At 50.9% G+C, this 21,197-nt stretch overlaps 1 protein-coding gene across 1 annotated transcript; it reads right to left on the minus strand.

Annotated features, from left to right (window-relative positions):
- Positions 1-934: 934 nt before the first annotated feature.
- Positions 935-19,358, minus strand: Gpr161 (G protein-coupled receptor 161). Its single transcript, XM_059280555.1, has 5 exons — positions 18,928-19,358; positions 13,403-14,127; positions 6,619-6,723; positions 4,877-4,996; positions 935-3,284 (listed from the first exon to the last, which is right to left on the minus strand). The coding sequence occupies exons 1-5, from the start codon at positions 19,320-19,322 to the stop codon at positions 3,019-3,021; spliced, it is 1,611 nt and encodes a 536-aa protein (XP_059136538.1). The 5' UTR covers positions 19,323-19,358; the 3' UTR covers positions 935-3,018.
- Between the last annotated feature and the right edge of the window lie 1,839 nt (positions 19,359-21,197).

A 21,197-nucleotide genomic window follows, 5' to 3' on the forward strand; every position in this document is an offset into this window, starting at 1 on the left:
CTAAGAACATTAGCACCAATGGGCCGTTGTCTTTACAATCTTCCTCCCTGCCTGTCCCAGGAGTAGTGGTTTGCTTAAGATCACACAGCTCTGTGCAGGTAGTTTCTGTGAACCCCAAGAGGGGTCACACATAGAAGAGAAGGATCAGTTGTCAAGGCCAGGGGTTTGTAGTCATGGCAAGGCTCGGAGGAGCAAGCCTCCACGGTTATCTTTTGCTCTCCACAGCCATGCTGCTGCCATCTAGTGTCTAAGGTTTTGAACTCCAGCTTGGGTTGTCTGGCCAGGGGAAAAACTAGGTGCTGAGCTGTGTACACTGTAGTACCAGACTCAATGCCTTCCTTCTTGGACGCAACAGGGCCCAGAGCTGGCATCTGGGACACAACGCAGGAACCAAGTCAAGGGGAAAATCTTCGTAAAGCAGCAGCAGAGATGGGCCATGGCCCTACAAGTGATCCTGTCAGAATCAGGACTGAGGTATTTAAGCAAACAAGTAGCCAAATGGCCCACCTGCCCCTACCCATGAGTCCCCGGGGAAGGCCTCAGGCCTGCCACTGCTCAGAAGTTTGCAGCTATCATGACTGAGTTCAGCTGGGATGGTAGGCTTCTACACAAAAAGCAGGTGTCCTCCACAGAGGACAAAGGAGAATGTATGGGACTACTCTCCCTCTCTCCCCAGCCCACCTTCTCTCTAGCTCAGTTGAGCAAACCAGAATCCCTGAATATGCAAAAGCATGGTTCTGGCCCCTACACATTCTCCAAGACTTGGTCGAGATGGTCACCTGCTTCACTGGCCCAGCCCTAGGACTCTAGCTGGAACACTCAGACCCTCTGGAGCCACAGTCCTGCCATCACTATCTGATGCTCTGAAGCCACAACAGTATTCTCTCTCCCTCCCTCCCTCTCCCTCCGTGTCTCTCTCTCTCTCTCTCTCTCTCTCTCTCTCTCTCTCTCTCTCTCTCTCTCTCTCTCTCTCGGTAAACACTGGTGTTACTGCCCCAGTGCTCAATGAGGTGCTGTATAGGCCTGCATGCTGGGTAGATGAGTAAGCCTCACTCCATTAAAAGGCATGGGTTTCCATTGAAAACACTGAAAATTCAGTTTTCTAGGTCAGTTTAGATGTCTCTCCCTGTATGCCAGTGAATCGGGGATCGGCCAGTAGTACTCGGAGGCCTCAGCGTCCTTTCCATAAAGCCTAGACCAGGGTAATGGAGAAAGACCTCCCTGACCCTTGGTTCTTAAGCCAATCTACTGCACTAACTGGCTGGCAACCCATCCCTAGAGGGCAAGGCCTGTGCCATGTTCCACTTGTGTGCATACTGGTTAATCAGGAATACAGTCCCTCCAGACACCGGACAAGTACTAGAAAAAGATAACAGAAAGAGAACAGAAATGCTGCCAGGAGCGTGAGCAGTACCTGTCCTCGGCCCCCTGCCATTCCATCCAAAACCCTGCCAATCCCCTGCACAGCTCTCTTGGAGTAGACAAGAAGACAAATGTCTTCAGTGAGCTGCAGCCCAGGAGCCACAGGAAAAAGATACTGCCACACCAGGAGCCAGGCAGCCCACAGAACACACTGGAAAAGTAATTCACTCTGGATGTGACATGCAGACATGGCAAAGGCTTTGGAGTCTTCCTTTGCTCTGTGAAGTGAAGAGCCCTGAGCCTAGCTTATCGAAGCACCCAGACTTAAGAGCAGCAGGGAAGGCTGTCTTCCTGACCACCACAGCAAGCACCCAAAGTTATCCCACCTGCTCCCCCACCTTTGCTTCAGCTGTGGCACCCTCTTCATACCCAGGTCTCAGTAGTGGGCATTTAGGACTGCCCTAAACAGCCAAGTGGTACAAAGACACACAGCCAGAGTGTGCAGAGAGCTCTCTGTGTGTTCACTGGGTAAACACTCAAAAGTATACAAATGCTGGTTCATCCACTGGTCATGTTCAGTTTGTTCCCATCTCTTAAATTACAAATTCCGAAGACATCAAAGATCAGAGCTGGAAATTATCTTGGAGATTACTCGTTCCAACTCCTCCCTCCTCGCTCCCATTTCTCCAAATGGCCTAGTGACAGGACAGGATGTTCCGGATGATACGCAAAGACCAAGCTGGGCCAAGAACCCAGGCTGTGAACTCAGCTCCAGTGCCCTTTCTACCTTGTGCCCACCCCAAAGCTGCAGTGACGGTCACAATTGCTCCTGGGAATTGAGGCCAACTACGTTTGTCAGTCACTCAAGCACCTCTCACATCTGTGTGAGGGACTGCCCCCCAGATTCTTCCCTGCTGTACGTGACATCACAGCCCCAGTCTTAGTGATGCGCCCTCATCTCCTGGTTTTTTTAATTTGGGAAATGAAATGCCTGGTACTCACCCTTGTCTTTTATAGTGGTTTCCTCCTCCTTTTCAAATACTAAAACATCTGTCAACAAAGAGGTGGGTGGGCTGGCCCCATCTTGGATGGCCTGTGGCCTGCTCTTACAAGCCAGCAGCAGGTGCCACCAAAGGCCAAATCCTAATTAGGACAGTAGATATGGGGTGTCTGTGTATGGTGCTCTACTCCTGAGTGCTCCCTGGACTGTCTCGTGTTTAGTCTAGTACATGTGGGCCCATGCTGCCTGGACCAACCACACAGAACCCCAGATGGTCTCGCATCCCACGAGGTGCACAGAGTAGGGACTGCTTCTGAGACCACGGGCACTTAGACCAGCAGGGTGCTGGTGAACACATGATCCACATGGTGGCTTCCCTTTCAACCCCTGGTCTCTAGTCCCCCCGAAACAGCAGCCACATCTCCATCTGCTTTTTCAGTGTGCTTTGGAAGCCTCGTTCCATCCCAAGGACCCTGAAGGTGCCCACTTGTGCTTTCACAGCAGACACTGAAGTCAGAACTTTCGGTCCTTCTGGCTGCACACCCCATGTTTCCTTCCCAGCGTCTGGCCCTCCGTGAGGGGTGACGTCTTCCAGGGCCTCGGCACAGACACCGGTACCGGTAGCCCCACGGCGGCCCCAGTTCCCTCGGAGGCCTTCATCTCTGTTCTGCAGCTAAGATGCCCCCTTCCTCAATGCTCTGCAGGGGCAGCCTCTGATTCAAAAGAGTCCTGCTGCCTCGGCGCCCCCCGAAGCTAGCCCCTGGGACGGTCCGAGCTGTGAACAAGACCCCTGGCAAAGCCTCCTCCCCAAATAAGTTGATTTTGGCTTCAGCCTCGATGGCTTTAGCCAAGCTGGCTGCGTAACTGTCCAAGGATTTGTGTACTTCAGCCTTCACATGAAGAACAGAGTTCTTGGCAGCCTCTGTGGGAGAAGGGCAGAAGGGAGGTTAGAACAAGAGCCAGGACCCATGACGATCCCGGGAATACGGCCTCTGTTGGTTCGATGCCCCAGGGATAGGAGACAAGAGATAACATGTATATGGATTTTGATGTCAGATTCCCCAGGCTAAAATTCTGGACTTCCCAATTTACTACCTGAGAAATGCCAGGCATGATTTTCCCCATCTATAAAGAGAAGAAATCTCTTACTTCACATGGTTACTGTGACAAGTCAGTAAGTGAATTCTTCCTAAAATGTTTTAACTTTGATGTCTTCGAAAGAATTCTCTTCCCGCACCTCCCCGGAACAGCCTAACTCGCGGCTGTGAACTTAGAAACCTCAGGTCTCCTCCTGTGCACTCCACTCAGAGCTTCCGTAAGTGTGGGAAGCCTCAGGTTTGGGAGTGATGTCAACAGTTCCACCATCCTATGAGGCATTAGGACCCTGCCCACCCCACCCCACCCCCACTGCCCACCCCCACAGCTGCATTGAAGAGACGAGAGAATGAAGGTGGCTTTTAATTTCCAAACCACAGCAGAGCTATCACGGACACCACTGTCTAGGCTTTCAGGATATTTGGGGGAACTTCTCCTCCTCTTATGTTTTCTGGAGAACATGCAGTTTGTGCCCCACTTTCTACAGGAAAGAAGGCAGTAGGAGAGGACCTTAGCATCCCTATCTTGCTCTCTGTCGTTCCCTGCTAGCACCTTGCTCTCAGACCAGCAGAGGGAGCTTCGAGACCTACCCCACCCCCTGACAGAGGGCAGGCTTGGCTCTGTGTGGGAGGTCTGGGGAGCAGCTGGACTGACTCATTATCCTGCAGGAAGGTAATACAAGCTCTGGAAAGGCTGCTGGCTAGCTCTGTGACTGAATCTCCTTGGCCAGAGAAGTAGACACTTCAGTATCTTCTCCTCTGAGCTCCTCCACCACCTCTCCCCTCCATTTGGATGGAAATGGGGCGGGGTGCAAGGAGGTCAGTAATGGGCCCGTGTTTATTTTCACACTCAGCATTTACACCTTAAAACCCGGGGCTCCAGCAGACTCTTGGCTCCATTATGCCAATGGATATTCACAATCGGTGAGATGCCCACACCCTAGGGCAGCCTGAGCGGCTCGTCTGTCTACTTGTCTACTTGGCGTGTCTGGATGGGAAACTAACCCCAAGTCCCGGAGCCGCACGGATGCTGAGTGTTACAGCAGGAAAGCCCAGTCAACGGGCTCTCGTCCTCGAAGGCTTCAGGTCCACTCATCGGGATGGCAGCTTGGCCTCCACTCACTAGGCCATATTTCTACTGTCCATTGGAGCTCTCACTCTCTCCGCGTATGTGTGTGTGTGTGTGTGTGTGTGTGTGTGTGTGTGTGTGTGTGTGTGTCTACAGCTGCATTTGTCCCACCTTAGATGCTGCGTGCTCTGAGTCAGATGCCTCGGAAGTCAAGTTTCCGGTGACACCAATAGAGCTGCAGTAATCAGAAGGAGGCAGAGGGGACAAAGCCTTGGCGTGTTCTGTGGGAAGGCCGTGGCTAAGATCCCTTCCTGGCCCACATGTTTTACTGAAGCAGTCCCACAAACCAACCTTTGATCTGTTCTACTTCGTCCTCAAATGTCACGGAGCTCCTTCTCTTAGGTGGGCACGTGCAGTGGGGGGCAGGGTTGTCGTCAGAAGCACAGTCTTCCAGCAGCATCACGTCTGTCCCTAAAGCAAAGGACAGACCGCGCATATGTAGCTCCAGACACCAAGGCCTCTTCCTCCCCCCGCCCCCCCCCATCCCTCATGACCCTGACTGCCAGCCCTTCTGTCCCACGAGCGGTTCCACTAACTGTCCTGAAGCAGCTGTCTGAGAGAGAAACAGCCTGTGTGTCACTCATCCCAGGGGTTCAGACAGTAGTGGGGCCGCCACACCATCAGCTGACCAGATAATCTAACCTACTGTCAAAAAAGAAAAAAAAAAAAACAGAATGAAAGAAAGGAAGGAAGAAAGGAAGAAAGGAAGGAAGGAAGGAAGGAAGGAAGGAAGGAAGGAAGGAAGGGAGAAAAAAGTGGGCTGCACCTGAGGAACAACACCCGGGTAACCTGAGGTAGTCCCCTCCACCCATCGCCTTAGGACACTATGTCCTGGAACCCTTGGTGGGAGAGGGTTGGCACCTAGATGAGACCATCCGTCGAGAAAATTCTGTCTTCTCTGAGGCTGTCCCCTTTCTGGCAGCCTGCCCATCACATGGTGTCTCGGAACTGACCTGAATCCCTCTTCTGCGGTTGGAGGGAAAGGCTGGTCTCTGTTACTTCCCCGGCTGTCCCCCCACACTCAGGCAGAAGAGCTCTGGCCCCCGCCATTCACTCACTGAGCCCTACTTGGTCCTGACTTCACTAACTGCTCTTTCTCCACAGCCCAAGGTGACTTTTCCGAAGCTCCCACCAGTGGGGGCTGGAGAGAGGGCTCAGCTCTTAAAGGTTCACAACCAAAAAGACAAAAGCTCCCGGGGTGCAGAGATAGAAGAGCTGGGGTTGAAGGCAGCGCTTGCTGCCTGTTTGGGGACTGGGTACCACTCGCTCCGTGGCCCACAGCATCAACAGGCACCAGCCGCAGATGTGGCCAGGTGTCTCAATTCTCCAACTGAAATCTGTGAACTAAGTGGATGAAGAGACACTTCCAGCCTCTGACCATGTTTGCTCCCACCCAGGGCCACTCAACAAACATGGGATCCAGCTGCCATGGCTCCCACAAGTCCAAGGAGCTGGCCCTAACATCAGGAAGCCAAGGAAGGAGGCCAAGAACCAGGCAGATGGACGCCAGGGCCTGGCCAGTCAGTTATAGGATAAGTACTATAAAAGCATAAGTTCTTCAAATTTTTACTTTCTTTCTTTCTTTCTTTTTTTTTTTTTTTGGTGATGGTGGTTTTTTGAGACAGGATTTCTCTGTGTAGTCCTGGCTGTCCTGGAACTCACTCTGTAGACCAGGCTGGCCTCGAACTCACAGAGATCCGCCTGCCTCTGCCTCCCAAACGCTGGGAATGAAGGCGTGGGCCACCATGCCTGGCTTAAATTTGAACTTTTCAAAGGCTTTCCTGTGCTTCGAACCTCACCAGGACACCACATGGTAGGGAGAGAAGGCACCCAGAGGCCCATTTAGCAGAGGGGAGAACAGAGGCACAGGAAAACTTAAAGACTCAGAGCCGTGTGAGAAACCCAGCTCCCACACCTTACCCCTCCGCCACGCTCTTTCCAGCAATCCTTGGGCAATAATGAGCCTCCCTCCCAGCAGCAAGTAACACAGCCAAGTTACACGGAGTGAGAGGATTTCAGAGCGGAAACGGTACCTGAGTCCTGGGAGTAGCTGAAGCCCGTGTCTCCAGTGCTGCTGCTGTGTCCCAGGGACTGTCCGCCTGCCATGAGAGCCGTGAGGTGTGGGGACAGGCCCAAGTCTGAAAGGCAAAGTGGGCATTGATGAGATAAGCCGTCTGCTCCGGTGCGCCTCGGCTTTGTGCTGGGCAACCGGCTCTCCAGTTTCTGTGCCCCACCGGACCTGGCCTACCTGCTCCGTTCTGGACACCGTCCCTTACAAAACCTCACTCCTGACCCACTGGAAGACAGCCAAGCCCCAGCTGCCTTCCCCTGACTTTGACCCTTGGTCCTTTCCCACTCCAGAGGGACTCACTGGGCTCACCACGGGGAACCTTCCTGACCATGTCAGCCAGCAAGACAGACGGAAGGGAAAGCTAAGGTGAACAGTCACGTGAGGAAGCCTTCCAGGCACACACAGAAAACTTAACTTCCAGGAATTCTACTTGAATAGATTTAAAAACTCTTCCCAAAGGTGGAGTCTGGAGAGGCTGCAAAGCACAAGGATGGAGGAAGACAGAAGAGTGACCTGGGAAAGAGAACTGAGTGACTCCAGACAAAAGAACCAAGGTCGGCTGAGGCCTGGAAAGAGTCTCATTCTCGTGTAGGGCCGCTAAGGCTTGGGAACCACAGGCCCAGGAGACTGTGGGCTCCACAGACAATCTCTGTTGGAGGCAGCTGGACCCCGCCAGGGCTTTTCCCAGCCTCGGAACCCCCTCCCCAGTGTCAGAAGAAGAGAGGGAACGAACCAGGGGCTGTGGCATGGAGACACCAGAGGGAGAGGGTCCCAGTAAGACTGGGGAAGCAAAGAGAAGCCACAAAAGAACTCTTCCCAGCAACACCAGCCAGAAAAGACGTGTGGGCGCTGAGAGCAGGGAGGCCGTGGAATGGCCCGGTTGGACCACCCTACAACGAGGAAATCTGCTGGCCCCATCTCACCAGAGGCTTCCTCGTGTCTTCCTACCAAAGTCGAGGGGATGACGGGGACCGCCACACAGTTAAAGAAAGACCCCAGCATGAGAGAGAGACAGAGACAGAGACAGAGACAGAGAGACAAAGAGAGACAGAGACAGAGAGAGAGACAGAGAGACAAAGAGAGACAGAGACAGAGAGAGAGAGAGAGAGACAGAGAATGAGAGAGAAAGAAAGGAGTAGATCTAATGGGAGACAACAAAGAGATCTTAAAAATCAATAACTGGGTACCTAGTAAAGTTCAAAAAATAAATCCATTGAGAAGAGTTTGGGACTATTGAAAAAATATGAAGATAAAAATCTCTCAGAAATTACAAACAGGCCTAATAGATTTAATGGCCACTATGGTGGAACTTAATCTCTAAGCCAGCAGTGTTGAAAGGTAAGCCTGTTATCACAGAAGGGGGTCAGTTACCTCAAGAGTGGCCATGAGGCTGCAGAGGAAGCCTAGCGGTTAAGAGCACTTGCTACTCTTGCCGAAAATCTAGGTTTGGTTCCCAGCACACATTTCATGGCTCCGAATCTTCTGTAAGCCCAGTGCCAAGGGATCTGACACCCTCATCTAACCTCTGGCAGCATCAGGCAGGAATGTGATACACACACAGGCACGCAGGCAAAACACTCATACTCACAAAATGAAAATCAATAAATGCAAAAGAGGAGGGGAAGGAGAATGGTCTTGGCTTAATAGGGACTTTGGCCCCTCCCGCTCTCTGGTCTTGCCTTAGTCTTCCTAGGGGAAGCGCTCTCCTATCCTGGCGGTTTTGAGAATGCAGGGCGCTAGGACATACTATGCTCTTCCCTTTCTTCCTGAGAGCCACGGAGGGATGGTGAGGGTGCAGTGGTGCACAGGGCCTTTTCACACAAGCAGCTGTCACTTTACTTAGCGGTAGTTACAGGGCTGAAACTGGAGAAGACTCCCCCCGAATCTCCCCTGCACCTGCTTATCCCCTCTGGTACATGGGCTTCTGAGCATGGCTATTATGTTCAATAAAGGCCTGATTCGAGGAGTGGAGCCCCTCGGGGCCGTCTGCCAACCAGGATGGTGGCAGCCACAGTGTATTTGGACACCATCTCTGAGGCTGCGGCAAAAACCAGGAACATGTGTCTTGGTCTCCTTCTAGTGAGAGGGATCGTTTGAGCCAGACCACTGTGGCTCAGCTGAGAAGCAGTCTCCTCCAAAGAGTAGACACAACTACCCCGAGATTCCATGGAACACCACCATATCCCACGGGAACGGGCCACCTCTAACCATCCCAGTGAAAATGCACAGAAGGCCAGGTCCAGGGACCAGGTTTGCTCCACAAGAACATGCACCAGATAAAAGGCGCCTGTGCATTTAAGAAGCTGAAGAGTAGGGTGGGATTCTGAGGTGGAGCAGGGATTGAACTAACCGGGAGACTTCATAATGCCCCACCACCAGGAGAGATGTTTAGAAAAGGAAAGGAGGAAACCTCAATGGCCTCAGTGTTACTTACCTCCAACCCCCAGACCTCCCAAGAAGGCTGACACGTGCCTTCTTCTGAGTGAATGACAGATGGAACCTTCCTTCCCAGGAGATAACTACAGAGCTCTGCCCTCAGTCACCAGGCATCTGCACATCTGGGCAGTGAAGCTTGTCCTTGGGCCCCAGGGCTGGGCTGAGCAAAAGGGCTATTTAGTGCTTGCCCTTTTTCCTATGGTCCTTTTTTTCCTCCCTCTTCCAGGAGCCCCCATCCATTTGTATCACGGTTTAGCGTCTGACTGTAGTGCTCAGCTCACCTTTGGGACTAGGTAGTAACCTCCACTCCATGGCTGCCCTACCCACCATGAGGTAGCACTCCTAACAGCCTCTGGGTGCCCTTGAGGTCTCTATTCCTAGAGGACCACCCCCCTCCCCACCATGGGAATCTGCTAATGAGACCTCACAAGCAAAAGGGCTTGGTGGCTCAGTGACAGCTAGCATCCCAGTGATTATGGGTGAACTGAGCTCTGCACAAAATCACCTTCTGTCACGTGCTTGGGACATTCCAGGCATGTGTGGAATTCTGCTTCTGCCGATGCATGAATTATCAGGACCCCTGATAGTTCCACTTACTGACTTCTTGGGTGACAACTTTTCACGTGCTGCACAAACGTACCATAAAACCATGGCAGGGCCTCCATCTTGCCGGCCATCTTTTGTTCCCCTTGTGAATACCTGGGCACTTGCCTTCCCCACGGGCAGAGAGCAAGCTTGAAAGCAGGTTAATGGCAAGGGAGGTAATCCGGGTTCAGGAATCAGTTGCATTTCAAAGTCCTGGGTGCCGAGGGCAACGACAGGGTCTGGTAAGCCTGGAGGCTCAGGGTTGCCCCTCCTGGTCAGGAAGACAGTGGGTACTGCTGGCATGGACAGCCATAGAGTGTGTCCCTGGGATAGACCCATATTCTGTCTTGCTCCCCAGCCCCTAAGGTATTAATATGGCTGACTGACCTCCTACAGCCAGGCTCTCAGGGAGAAAAGTCATTGCCCACTCCCAGGCCTGGAGAAGCCAAGGACTCAGAACCCACCGGCCACAAGGCTGCTTTTCCCTCAATGAGACTCAGACCACCGATGGCTTGGGGTTTGCCAACCCAACCACAGTCTGGTGTTTTCCGATGGCTCCCACAGCCTGGTAGTCCTTTCCAGGACAGTCAAAAAACAATCCACACAGTAAATCTTGGCCAAGAATCAGATGTTCCTTTTTGTTCCAGCTACCCTTTCCTCTGTCATTCTCTGCCCTCATTCCTTTTCTTCTTCATTCTTAGCTTCAATGGACTAGAAAATATCTACTAATTTTTGCCAAGAAGACAAGTTATTACAAAATCTGAGCCAATAAATTCACCAACAAAATGAAGTCAAGCACTAAATGTACCTTCTGGCTCCCGAGTCACATTTGGGAACATGAGCTTGTAAATGACAAGGGGTAGGCACTTCAGGCTAAAAAATAAAGAACCTTGGAGATCATTTTCCTTCCTATGGTCAAAAGAAAAATCACCAGATTTCCCCTGTCCAGAAATAGCTCTCCACTAGTCCACAAGGTAAATCAGTCCGCATATGTATGTCACTGCCACAAGGACAGGGCATCTTGTCATCTCTGGCCCTGAGTGTTCATAGGTAATAGGAGTCATCTTTTGCCCTGTTGAGGGTGAAGGTAGAGGAGGATCTCTGTTTCCTGAAGAGAAGAGACTAAGTAGGTGTTAGTCATCCAGGAAGAAGTGAGCACTACGGGCTGAGAGAGGAGTGTTGGGATAATCTTTTTGTACACTGTATGAAGATGTATCTCTGTCTCTTCCTCATCTGCCTAAGGCACCTTCTGATTGGCTTAATAAAGAGCTGAATGGCCAATAGCTAGGCAGGAAAGGATAGGCGGGACTTCCAGGGAGAGACAGGAACTCTGGGAAAGAATCTGAGGTGGGAGATTTGCCAGCAAGACTCGGAGGAAGTCAGGCATACAGTATGGAGGAGAGGTATTGAGCTATGTGGATTGAGAACGTAGATTAATATAAATGGGTTAATTTAAATTTTAAGAGTTAGTCAGGAACAAGCTTTAGCTAAGGCCAAGCTTTCATAATTAATAAGAAGTCTCAGTGTCATTGTTCGGGAGCTGATGGTCCAAAGAAAGCTCAGCTATAGAGGCGCTCTTGAAATCTCTTTCCAATAGCTTAGCTGGGTGATGGTCTTCCTCCACGTGGCTCTAAAACCCCAGCTACCTTCACTTCAGAACAACATAACCACACCACAGTGAGCAAGATACACCAGGGCCAGCTAGCATCGGTGGGTGGGAGCAAGAGGAAAACTAGGATTTTCCCAGTCTCAAAGCATCTCTGCCAGCATATGTGCTAATTACAATGGAAACAGTGGAAAAGGCTGACAGAGCACACCTGAAGCAAGAGGGTAACTCAACTAATAATGAGATATACTGGCACACGTGCCCCTAATCTGATGCATGAACAGGATCCCACCACTCCTGCGGCATTCTTGCCCAAAATATACAACATCATTCTGAGCGCCAGGGTGCTTACTCAGGAGCCCTCTACAAAAGACCTGACCAACCCTCTACAGAAGTGCACAGGCAGGGCTGAGATAGAACATGTGTGGGGCTCTAGGGCTGATCTTGTACTGTAGTTATGTAAGTTGATAACACTATGGGAAGTTCTCTGTACTATTTTTCCAACTCTTCTAACCTAAAATTTTATATATATGCTGAAAAACAACATCTACCCTCTGATTAGAGCAATTCCTCAGAGGCTTGTCAAGGGCATTACGACAAATGCTAGTGGTCGTCTACTGGTCGTTGTCGTGGGGTGTATAGGGGGAGGGGTGTCCTCCAGATAGGTTAGCTCCGAGCACTAGACAACGACGCTTTGATGGAAGGTTATGGTTTGGATCTGATTATCACGGCTTCCCCCTTCCCCCATACACACAGACAACAGACTACCCCTCCCCCATACACACAGACAACAGACTACCCCCTCCCCCATACACACAGACGACAACAGACTACCCCCTCCCCCATACACACAGACAACAGAATACCCCCTCCCCCATACACACAGACAACAGAATACCCCCTCCCCCATACACACAGATAACAGAATACCCCCTCCTCCATACACACAGATAACAGACTACCCCCTCCCCCATACACACAGATAACAGAATACCCCCTCCCCCATACACACAGACAACAGACTACCCCTCCCCCATACACACAGACAACAGACTACCCCCTCCCCCATACACACAGATAACAGACTACCCCTCCCCCATACACACAGACAACAGAATACCCCCTCCCCCATACACACAGACAACAGAATACCCCCTCCCCCATACACACAGACAACAGAATACCCCCTCCCCCATACACACAGACAACAGAATACCCCCTCCCCCATACACACAGATAACAGAATACCCCCTCCTCCATACACACAGATAACAGACTACCCCCTCCCCCATACACACAGATAACAGAATACCCCCTCCCCCATACACACAGACAACAGACTACCCCTCCCCCATACACACAGACAACAGACTACCCCCTCCCCCATACACACAGATAACAGACTACCCCTCCCCCATACACACAGACAACAGAATACCCCCTCCCCCATACACACAGACAACAGAATACCCCCTCCCCCATACACACAGACAACAGAATACCCCCTCCCCCATACACACAGACAACAGAATACCCCCTCCCCCATACACACAGACAACAGACTACCCCCTCCCCCATACACACAGACAACAGACTACCAGGGACCATCAGAAGAAACCACTGACCTGGGAGGGAGAGCTCAAGGTGACGTGTCTGAGAGGAGGGACAGGCTAAGTGAGCCACCGAGGCACAGAAAGAGCAGCCAAGGGAGGTGACACAGAAGGAGCAGCATGCTTGCCAGAGGAGAAGGCAGCCTGGCCCAAGGCTCAGATTCTCCCTTCTGCAGTAAAGAAGTGCCTATCCCCTCCAGCCCGTGAGGCCCCGACTAGGGTTCCAGAAAATGGATTTGCAAATCACAATGTCCCCTGTCCCGTTCTCAGGGGAATGTGTACCTCCTCCTCAGCATGCTCCTTCAGCAGCTAAGTGGTGCAAAGCTGCTTGGGAGTCACTGTGGCTACTCTGGGGTGGCCCTTCACAACAGGAAGTCTGTGCCTTGAGCCTTGAGGCCAGGGTCATCCTGAGAACTGCTATACTGCAGACCCTTAGTAACTGAGAAGGAGCCCGGGTGACATCAGCCTGGGGGTGTAGGGATGTTTTTCCTAACAGGTTCCCGAATTACCTGTGATCCTGTTGGAAATGCTGAAGAGCCTGGAGGTCCTCTGTCGCTGCACAAATGGTTCCCGGTAATAACGGTCCCCAAAGCACATGCCCAGGAGCTCCTTACGGACAGTCTTGTTCCAGAGTCCATAGATGAGAGGGTGGCAGATGGCACTGGTAAAGGACAGCCATGTGGCCCAAGTCTCCAGGGTTGGGGAGACATAGTTCTTCCCCCAGAGTGCCTCTGAGGTAATGACAACCATGTAGGGGCCCCAGGTGACCATGAAGGCACCAATGACCACCAGAATGGTGATGAGCGCTTTGCACTGGTTGGCTGAATAGACCACACCTTGAAAGGCATTCCTCCTGCTGCCTGAGGAGGAAGTGGAGGTACTGGAATTCTTCCTCCCACCCCTCTGGGCATCCTCCTCCACAATGACCACCGAGCCACAGTGCACTTTCCGGGCCTTGACCCTGGCCACACGGAAGATGAAACCATAGCATACTAGCATGATGAGAAAGGGGAACAGGGCACACCAGATCTGCCAGAAGACAGTGTAGCCGGGCTCCCGGTGCCACGCAGCCACACACATCCACTTGAACTCATCAAACTCCACGGACGACCAACCAAATAGGGGCGGCAGGCAGCCAATGAGGGAGTGGAGCCAGATGTAGACAAGGGCCATCACAGCCCGGTTCCCTGTGATCTTCATGGGGTACACCATTGGATACAGGACAGCGTAATAGCTAGAAAAAAAAGATGAGGGAGGTGAGAGATGACGAACAGGGAGACAGGATGCCCTACTTTCTTGGGTGGGGACTTTTGTACTTCTGGCAACTAACCGACCCCTTCACCCAACCCTCGCAGACAAGCAACAGGCTACACCATGTCGCCCAGTTGTACGCTAGTAAGGACGTGGTCCTGTGTGCGCGTCAGCACATCAAATCCTTCTTGTGTTTAAGATTTCAGCTATCTTGAGGGACATCCTATTCTGTCTTCAGCTCTCCTCTTCAGGGACTATCCTGGTTGGTTTCTGTTGCTGTGATAAGCACCGTGACCAACTAAAACAACTTGAGGAGGACAGGGCTTATTTGGCTTACACTTCCGCATCACTGTGTACATCTGGAAAACAGAGATTAATAGGGCTGTCTCAAAGGCAAACTCAGCTAAATGTTGACAGCATAATAAATACGTCCGGTTCGTGACAGTCACGTGACATGTGACAGTAAAAATCACGACCCATGCTGTTGTTTTCTATACTGCTTAAAAAAAAAAACAAAAACATTTTAGGCAGGGTCTCTTTATTATGGAGCCCTGGCTGTCGCGGAACGCTGGCCTCGGACTCACAGAGATCCACCTGCCTCTGCATCCAGTGTGCTGAGAGTAAAGGAACGCACTTCCACGTCCAGGTCCATGCATCTTTGATTACTGTATCCTTTTCCCATTCTCTCTCCTCCCTTGTCTCCCCTGTCGCACACTAGCATAAAGATGCAACCTGTTCCGTCAATTCACTTTTTTTTTTTTTTTTTTTTTTTTTTTTTGGTTTTTCGAGACAGGGTTTCTCTGTGTAGCTTTGCGCCTGTCCTGGGACTCACTTGGTAGCCCAGGCTGGCCTCGAACTCACAGAGATCCGCCTGCCTCTGCCTCCCGAGTGCTGGGATTAAAGGCGTGTGCCACCACCGCCCGGCCTCAATTCACATTTTAATCTACACAAGTGTTTCCTAGTAAAGAAAAAAAAAAAAAGGCTCCGCCATTCACGCATCTAAAGAGACTAAATTTTCCTTTCACTCTTGGTTTTAGATTCTTTTATGTACATGAGCGCTTTGTCTGAATATGTGTATGAGCCTGAGGAGGTCAGAGGAGGGAGTCAGAGCCCCTGGAACTGGAGTTACAGACAGTTGTGAGCTGCCATGTGGGTGCTGGGAATCAAACCTGGGTCCTCTGCAAGAGCATCAAGTACTCTTAACCATTGAGTTAATCTCTTCAGCCCCAATTTGTTTTTTTAATGACACAGCTTAGTTATAAAAATCTGGACAAGCCACTGTGAATCTATCATGTGTGGACGGGGGAGATGAGTTATTTCTTTAAGACAACCAGGTCATGGTGACTCACTGTCATCGGAAGGAAGTCCCTTCTCCACTCACAGCTACTCCAGTGAATGACCTTGGGGTCAGGCAGTGAGGACTGAGGCTCTACTGAGGTGAATCTGTGTCCAACCCCGTCACCTGGTCTCTGACTCTCAGATGCTACATCCTTGGCATGCACCCTGGGCACTTCTTCCTTTCATCTTTTCTCTTCCCTGCAAAAAATTCTCACAGCACCTGTAGCTTCTCCATGGTGGAACACTCCACAGTTAATCGACCCCAACTCTATCTCCCATTCAATACTAATTTCACAGCATATTTACCTGCCTTATTCGGCTACGTATCCCCAGTACAAGTGCTCAATAATTGTTTACCAAATGAATAAACACAGCCCATTCCCTTTAAGGGACCACCGCGCTCCTATATACAGATGCAATCCTATTTACTGTTTAGGATGTCACTCAAACACCGCCCCCTCCTTAAGCACTCACTGCCCCGGACCCACCAGCAGCACTGAATTCTGTAGTTGTCTATGGCAGCTGTTGTTTGTTTTTGTTTTCTACAAGAATATCAATACGCATAGCTGAACCTGAGCTGCCAACTGGCAGACAGTTTGACGTTCAGATCATGCCTGTAGCTTACTACCCCAAGACCGTGCCCTGCCTGGGCCTTTAGAAAAGTCCAACACATACCCCCAGCACCAGCACCGGCATAAGGTGAACTGTTGGTGATGTATTTTGACGGTCTGAGGATATGTCATTCTCGCCTTCACTTAACTTGATCCCAGATTTAAGGAAGCAGTTTGCATCTTCCTGGAGCTACTCCTGCAGACCGGTGATGCTATGACCAAGGGCAGACAGTACTGCGATGGGGAGGGGGGAGGGGGGCACAGGGGACCACTTCCATCTACACCTGGGCTGCTTAGCCTCCACCTGCATTCCACAGGACCCAAGAACGGGTATTTAAAAACTGTTATTTTTTAAAACGGAGAGTAAAATGCCAATAAGATCTGATTCTACTGCCAACCAACTTCCAAACTCTTTTTTTTTTCCTGTGTCACGCAATCATCTGTCTAACTGTTGGAAGAGGCCCTTGTCGTTCTCCACCAAGTATCTTGAAACTGTGTTTTACTTTTACTGAAGACATAGCAATCCCACAAATGGACAGGGTCACCTGAGCGCTGGAGGGAGCTGTGTAGAACCACCTAAATCCAGTACTAGGATACTGAAAAATAAGTCAGAGTCCATCCCAGACAGAGTACCACGCGATCCCTAATAGTACATTCTCCAGTTTATCAGAGATGGCAGGAGATGCTCATGATGGCATTGTTAAGCGAGAAAAGCAGAGCCTAGACCCATACGAGCCCTGAGTGACTGCAAAAAAACCCGTCCTGCTGGGCTGGAAAGATAGGCAGCTCTGTGCTTGCTACTCTTGCAAGTAATGAGGGTTCAGTAATGAGGGACAGTGAGGTAGGGGGCCAGGTAAAATTTATTAGAGAATGAAATCAATAAGGTACATTCACGACACAGAACAAGGCAGACACTGCACTCGGAGCTGCTGCTTGCTCCTGCTCTGACTATACAAGAGAGCGAGCGACCCCTTCCCCCACAGCTTTTAAGCTAAGACTAGCCTCAGAGAAGACCACGCCCACAAGGTCGAACCGCTCCATCCAATTGGTCATTGGGCCGAATGGCAGAACTCCCACAACTGTTCGGTTCCTGGCAGCTTTGCTGTGCGACTCACAATCACCTGTAACCCCAGATCCAGAGAATCCAACATCCTCTTTTAGGCACTTGTACCTACAAACACACACATACACACACACACACACCTGTGTGTATGTACATGCAGGCACATGCACACAACACACGCACAAAATTAAAAATAAAATCTTTTTTTTTAAAAAAAAAAAAAAAGATGTACTATAAAGCAGCTGGAAAGATTGCTCGGTGGTTAAGAACACTTGTTCTTGCAAAGGACCTGGGTTTGGTTCGTGGTACCCGACTGGAGACTTACAACTCCAGTTCTAGGGAATCCAACGCCCTCTTCTGGCCACTGCAGGCAAAACACTCATACATATCAAATAAATAAATCTAAAAAGAAAAATATAAAAAATGTACTGCCACAACTAAAAAGCAGTACCGGAGGCAAACACACTGGAAACATGCACTGACATCCCTGGCTGGCTAGACTGTGCTTGTCTATTTCATTCTTTTGATTTATGCTGCTTTTATTACTGGAATAAATAGACATTTGGAGACGCTAACAGATTCATTTGGACTCATTCCTTCTACATTCTCTACAAAGCCATAGGGAAAACAAGAATCCAGCCTTGGGGTCCAGCATCGCTGTGCTCAGGGAAGCCAGTCCAACCCAAATAACCGTGTTCCCAAGAGTCTGGAGACTCTGTGTGTCAGCCTGTGACAGCATCCCTGACTAGACCCCTCTGAATTTCCCTGACCCTCCCCCTAACACTCTTCCCAGTTTCAGGAAAGCACATAAACCTTGATTCCACTCTCTCTGTCTTCAAGAAGTCCAGTTCTGGTGTGTGACGACTGAAGCGACCCAATACATGAGGGTTGGGAACTTCTCCACGAGTCCCGCTGACACGTGTATAGCTAGATCAGCCAGCACTCCCCTGGCCGGACGCTGGGAACCTGAGGCGCAGCTAAGCAGCCTGAGCATCGGTATCTGGCCTCTGCCTCAGTTACACCTCGGGCGGGGCCAATATGGGCTATAAAAGCCTTCTAGGCTTCTCCAGGTACCATTCCCTGGGCTCTCTGCCTTCTCTCTGCTCCCCTAGCCAGTCCTGGCCTGTCTCTACGGAACAAAAGAGTAAAGCGGGCTTTCGTCGGCATCCACCAGTCAAGACGGGACCGAAGCCAAAGGAAGACACATCAAGCTCACAGCGGAGAGGAGCGGCTGAGTCTGAAGACTGGGCTCAGTTCCTACTCTGACATCTCACTCTCCTTGGCTGGCCCTTATTTTATAGGTTAAAACAAGAACGATAGGTTCCTGGGATTTTTGTTTTATTTTTACAGCAACGGACCTTCTTTTTAAAAAACAAAGTAAAGTTACAGTCGTGCATCATTGTATAACAGGGATGCATTCTGAGCCCTGTCATGTGGTGGTTTTGTTATGCAGAAGACGCTATAGAGTACTGATATAAAATTTAGATGTAAGATGTACTGCACACCAGGCTGTATGGTACATACCATCAAATACACAATCTGTCACCTGCCAGAACATCGCATGTGGCCCTTGACTATACACAAAATACAGACAGATGAAATGAGAAAGACTCTGGCTGAGGAGCTAAAGACGAGACAGAACTCAGCTTGCTCACTCTCCTTAGGAAGAACCTCCTCGTGCCCTTCCCAGGAACACAATCATCTGAAGCGGGTGGCCCCGAGACCCCTCATCCCATAGTCCTTCCACTCCCTGAGCCTGAGGCAGACTTACCGGTCGATGGCAATGACCCCGAGGGTGAGCATGCTGGCCGCGCTGATCAGCAGGTAGAGGAGAGCAGAGAAGTTGCACCAGACCACGCCGAAGATCCATTCCCTGCGGATGGAGCTGGTCACCACGAACGGCAGCACCAGCACGGACAGCAGGAAGTTGGACAGGGTCAGGCTGAAGACGAACTTGTTGCTGAGGGTAAGGAGGTAGGACTTCTTGTACAAGGTGACGACAATGACCAAGTTGCCCAGGCAGACGAAGACGGTGATGATGATGATGGCGATGAACTCGGTCACAACACCCCCTTCACCACCCTCGGCGGCGGCGGCGGTGGCGGCGGCGGTAGCAGTGAGGTTGCTCAGCTCCTTCCTGTAGTCGAGGGAGGAGTTGAGGTTCATGGTCAGTGCACCCCGGGATGCGGTGAGCAGAGCATGCTGGACGGCTGTGGAGAGAAGGCAGGAGCAGGGATGGGAAAGACTCATCAGATCCCATGCCCTGCACTTTATGAAGGAGAGAGCCAAGGCTTAGCAGGGCTAAGTCCTGGACCTCATGTTGACCAACTGTTGGGAGTCTCTTGGACAGTCTTTCCCGAGAAACCTCTATAACTTGTTTTTTGGTTTTGTTTTGTTTTGTTTTGTTTTGTTTTTACACATCTTCCTGACTCCATAATCGACTACTGTATCCATGTAACTCCCTATGGTAGCTTGGCTTTGGAATGTCTCCCAAAGACTCATGTATCAAAGCCTTAAGCACTCAGCATGGCACCATAAAGGGGGCTGGGGTGAAGCAGTTAGGATGTGAGGCCTGATGGGAGATTTTAGTTCATTAGGGATATAGTCTTCTGAGAGGATTATGGAACCCTGCCTCTTCCTTTTTCTCTGTTTTGCTTACTGACTGCTCTGAGGGAAGCTGCTCTTCCTTACCGTGTACTTCGCTGTGAGGTGCAGCCTGTCACATGCCCCGAACAGTGCGCCAATCCCCCCCCCCCCCCCCCCGCTCCCATTTGGACTAAAACCTCCCAAACTCTGAAGTAGAACACCGCTCATCTCCCACACCCCTTTAAAAATTTCTCATGCAGTACTGGGCATTGAATCCAGCATCCTGCGTATACAAGCATCTACCACTGAGCTATATAACCAGTCCAAATCTGCACTTTAAACAAGCAGCCAGAGGGACCGGGGGCTTGTCTTACACACGCTCTGTGGGACATTGTGCAGACTGCTGCTTTGGACCCTTGCTCCTCAGGGTAGATTTTCACCTAGCAAAACTGTCATTAGACAGGCAGTCCCAAGGGCTGCTGGCCACCTGCAGTTACAGAATCAAAATCTACACTTTGACGTCCCAGCTGACTGCGAACACATTAAATTTGACCACAAGATTATCCTAATAACAATTCTGAGTTGCTGAGCAGCGTTAATCAATCAGGGTTAATGCTAGAACAATTGCTCTCATTAGACTTGGCGGAGGCAAGGAAGCAAGTAGGGATTGTGGATGGGTTCGGGAAGACGCCATATTGGCCCACACAGACTTCACTGTCTACTAGGTAGGGTCCCTGCTCTCAGGAAACTGGCTCAGGATCTCAGCTAAAATTCAAGGTTGACACATTTTAAGCATAAAATATGTAGACTAATGTTTCTCCAGAACATTCCATCTACTTTAATCAACCAAGGGAAAAAAAAAAAAAACCTCTGCAGATCACTTTTCCCACCGGCTCTCCTTGTCCATGAACAGAAAGCACCAAAAAGAAAGACAGCTTTTTGTGAGGCAGCCAAAGTCCCTGGGGACGAAATTATCCCACACAGCAGGAAGATGATCCTCCAACCCTCTTGGAGGACCTGCCATTTCTGTCCATGAACCTTTGTCACGAGGGCAGGAGGTAAAGAAGCCCTGGAGTTATCTAGCAAGCTCTGTCTGCAAGGATCCCGAGCTCAGCCATGCTGTCTGGAGCAGTCCCCCTGCAGGGAACCCGGGCTCAGCCATGCAGTATGGAGCAGTCCCCCTGCAGGGAACCCGGGCTCAGCCATGCAGTATGGAGCAGTCCCCCTGCAGGGAACCCGGGCTTACCCATGCTGTCTGGAGCAGTCCCCCTGCAGGGAACCCGGGCTTACCCATGCTGTCTGGAGCAGTCCCCCTGCAGGGAACCTGGGCTCAGCCAAGCTGTCTGGAGCAGTCCCCCTGCAGGGAACCCGGGCTCAGCCATGCTGTCTGGAGCAGTCCCCCTGCAGGGAACCCAGCCTCAGCCATGCTATCTGGAGCAGAACCCCTGCAGGAAA

The sequence above is a fragment of the Peromyscus eremicus genome, chromosome 15 (genome assembly GCF_949786415.1).
Source record: "Peromyscus eremicus chromosome 15, PerEre_H2_v1, whole genome shotgun sequence".
NCBI classification, from domain to species: domain Eukaryota; kingdom Metazoa; phylum Chordata; class Mammalia; order Rodentia; family Cricetidae; genus Peromyscus; species Peromyscus eremicus.

Coding starts and splice junctions, on each gene's coding strand:
- Gpr161 (XM_059280555.1), bottom strand. CDS start 19,322: ATGAACCTCAACTCCTCCCTCGACTACAGGAAGGAGCTGAGCAACCTC. Junction 4,997..6,618: donor CAGCTACTCCCAGGACTCAG/GTACCGTTTCCG, acceptor CCTTTGCTTTAG/GGACAGACGTGATGCTGCTG. Junction 3,285..4,876: donor CGAAGTAGAACAGATCAAAG/GTTGGTTTGTGG, acceptor CTTCTCCCACAG/AGGCTGCCAAGAACTCTGTT.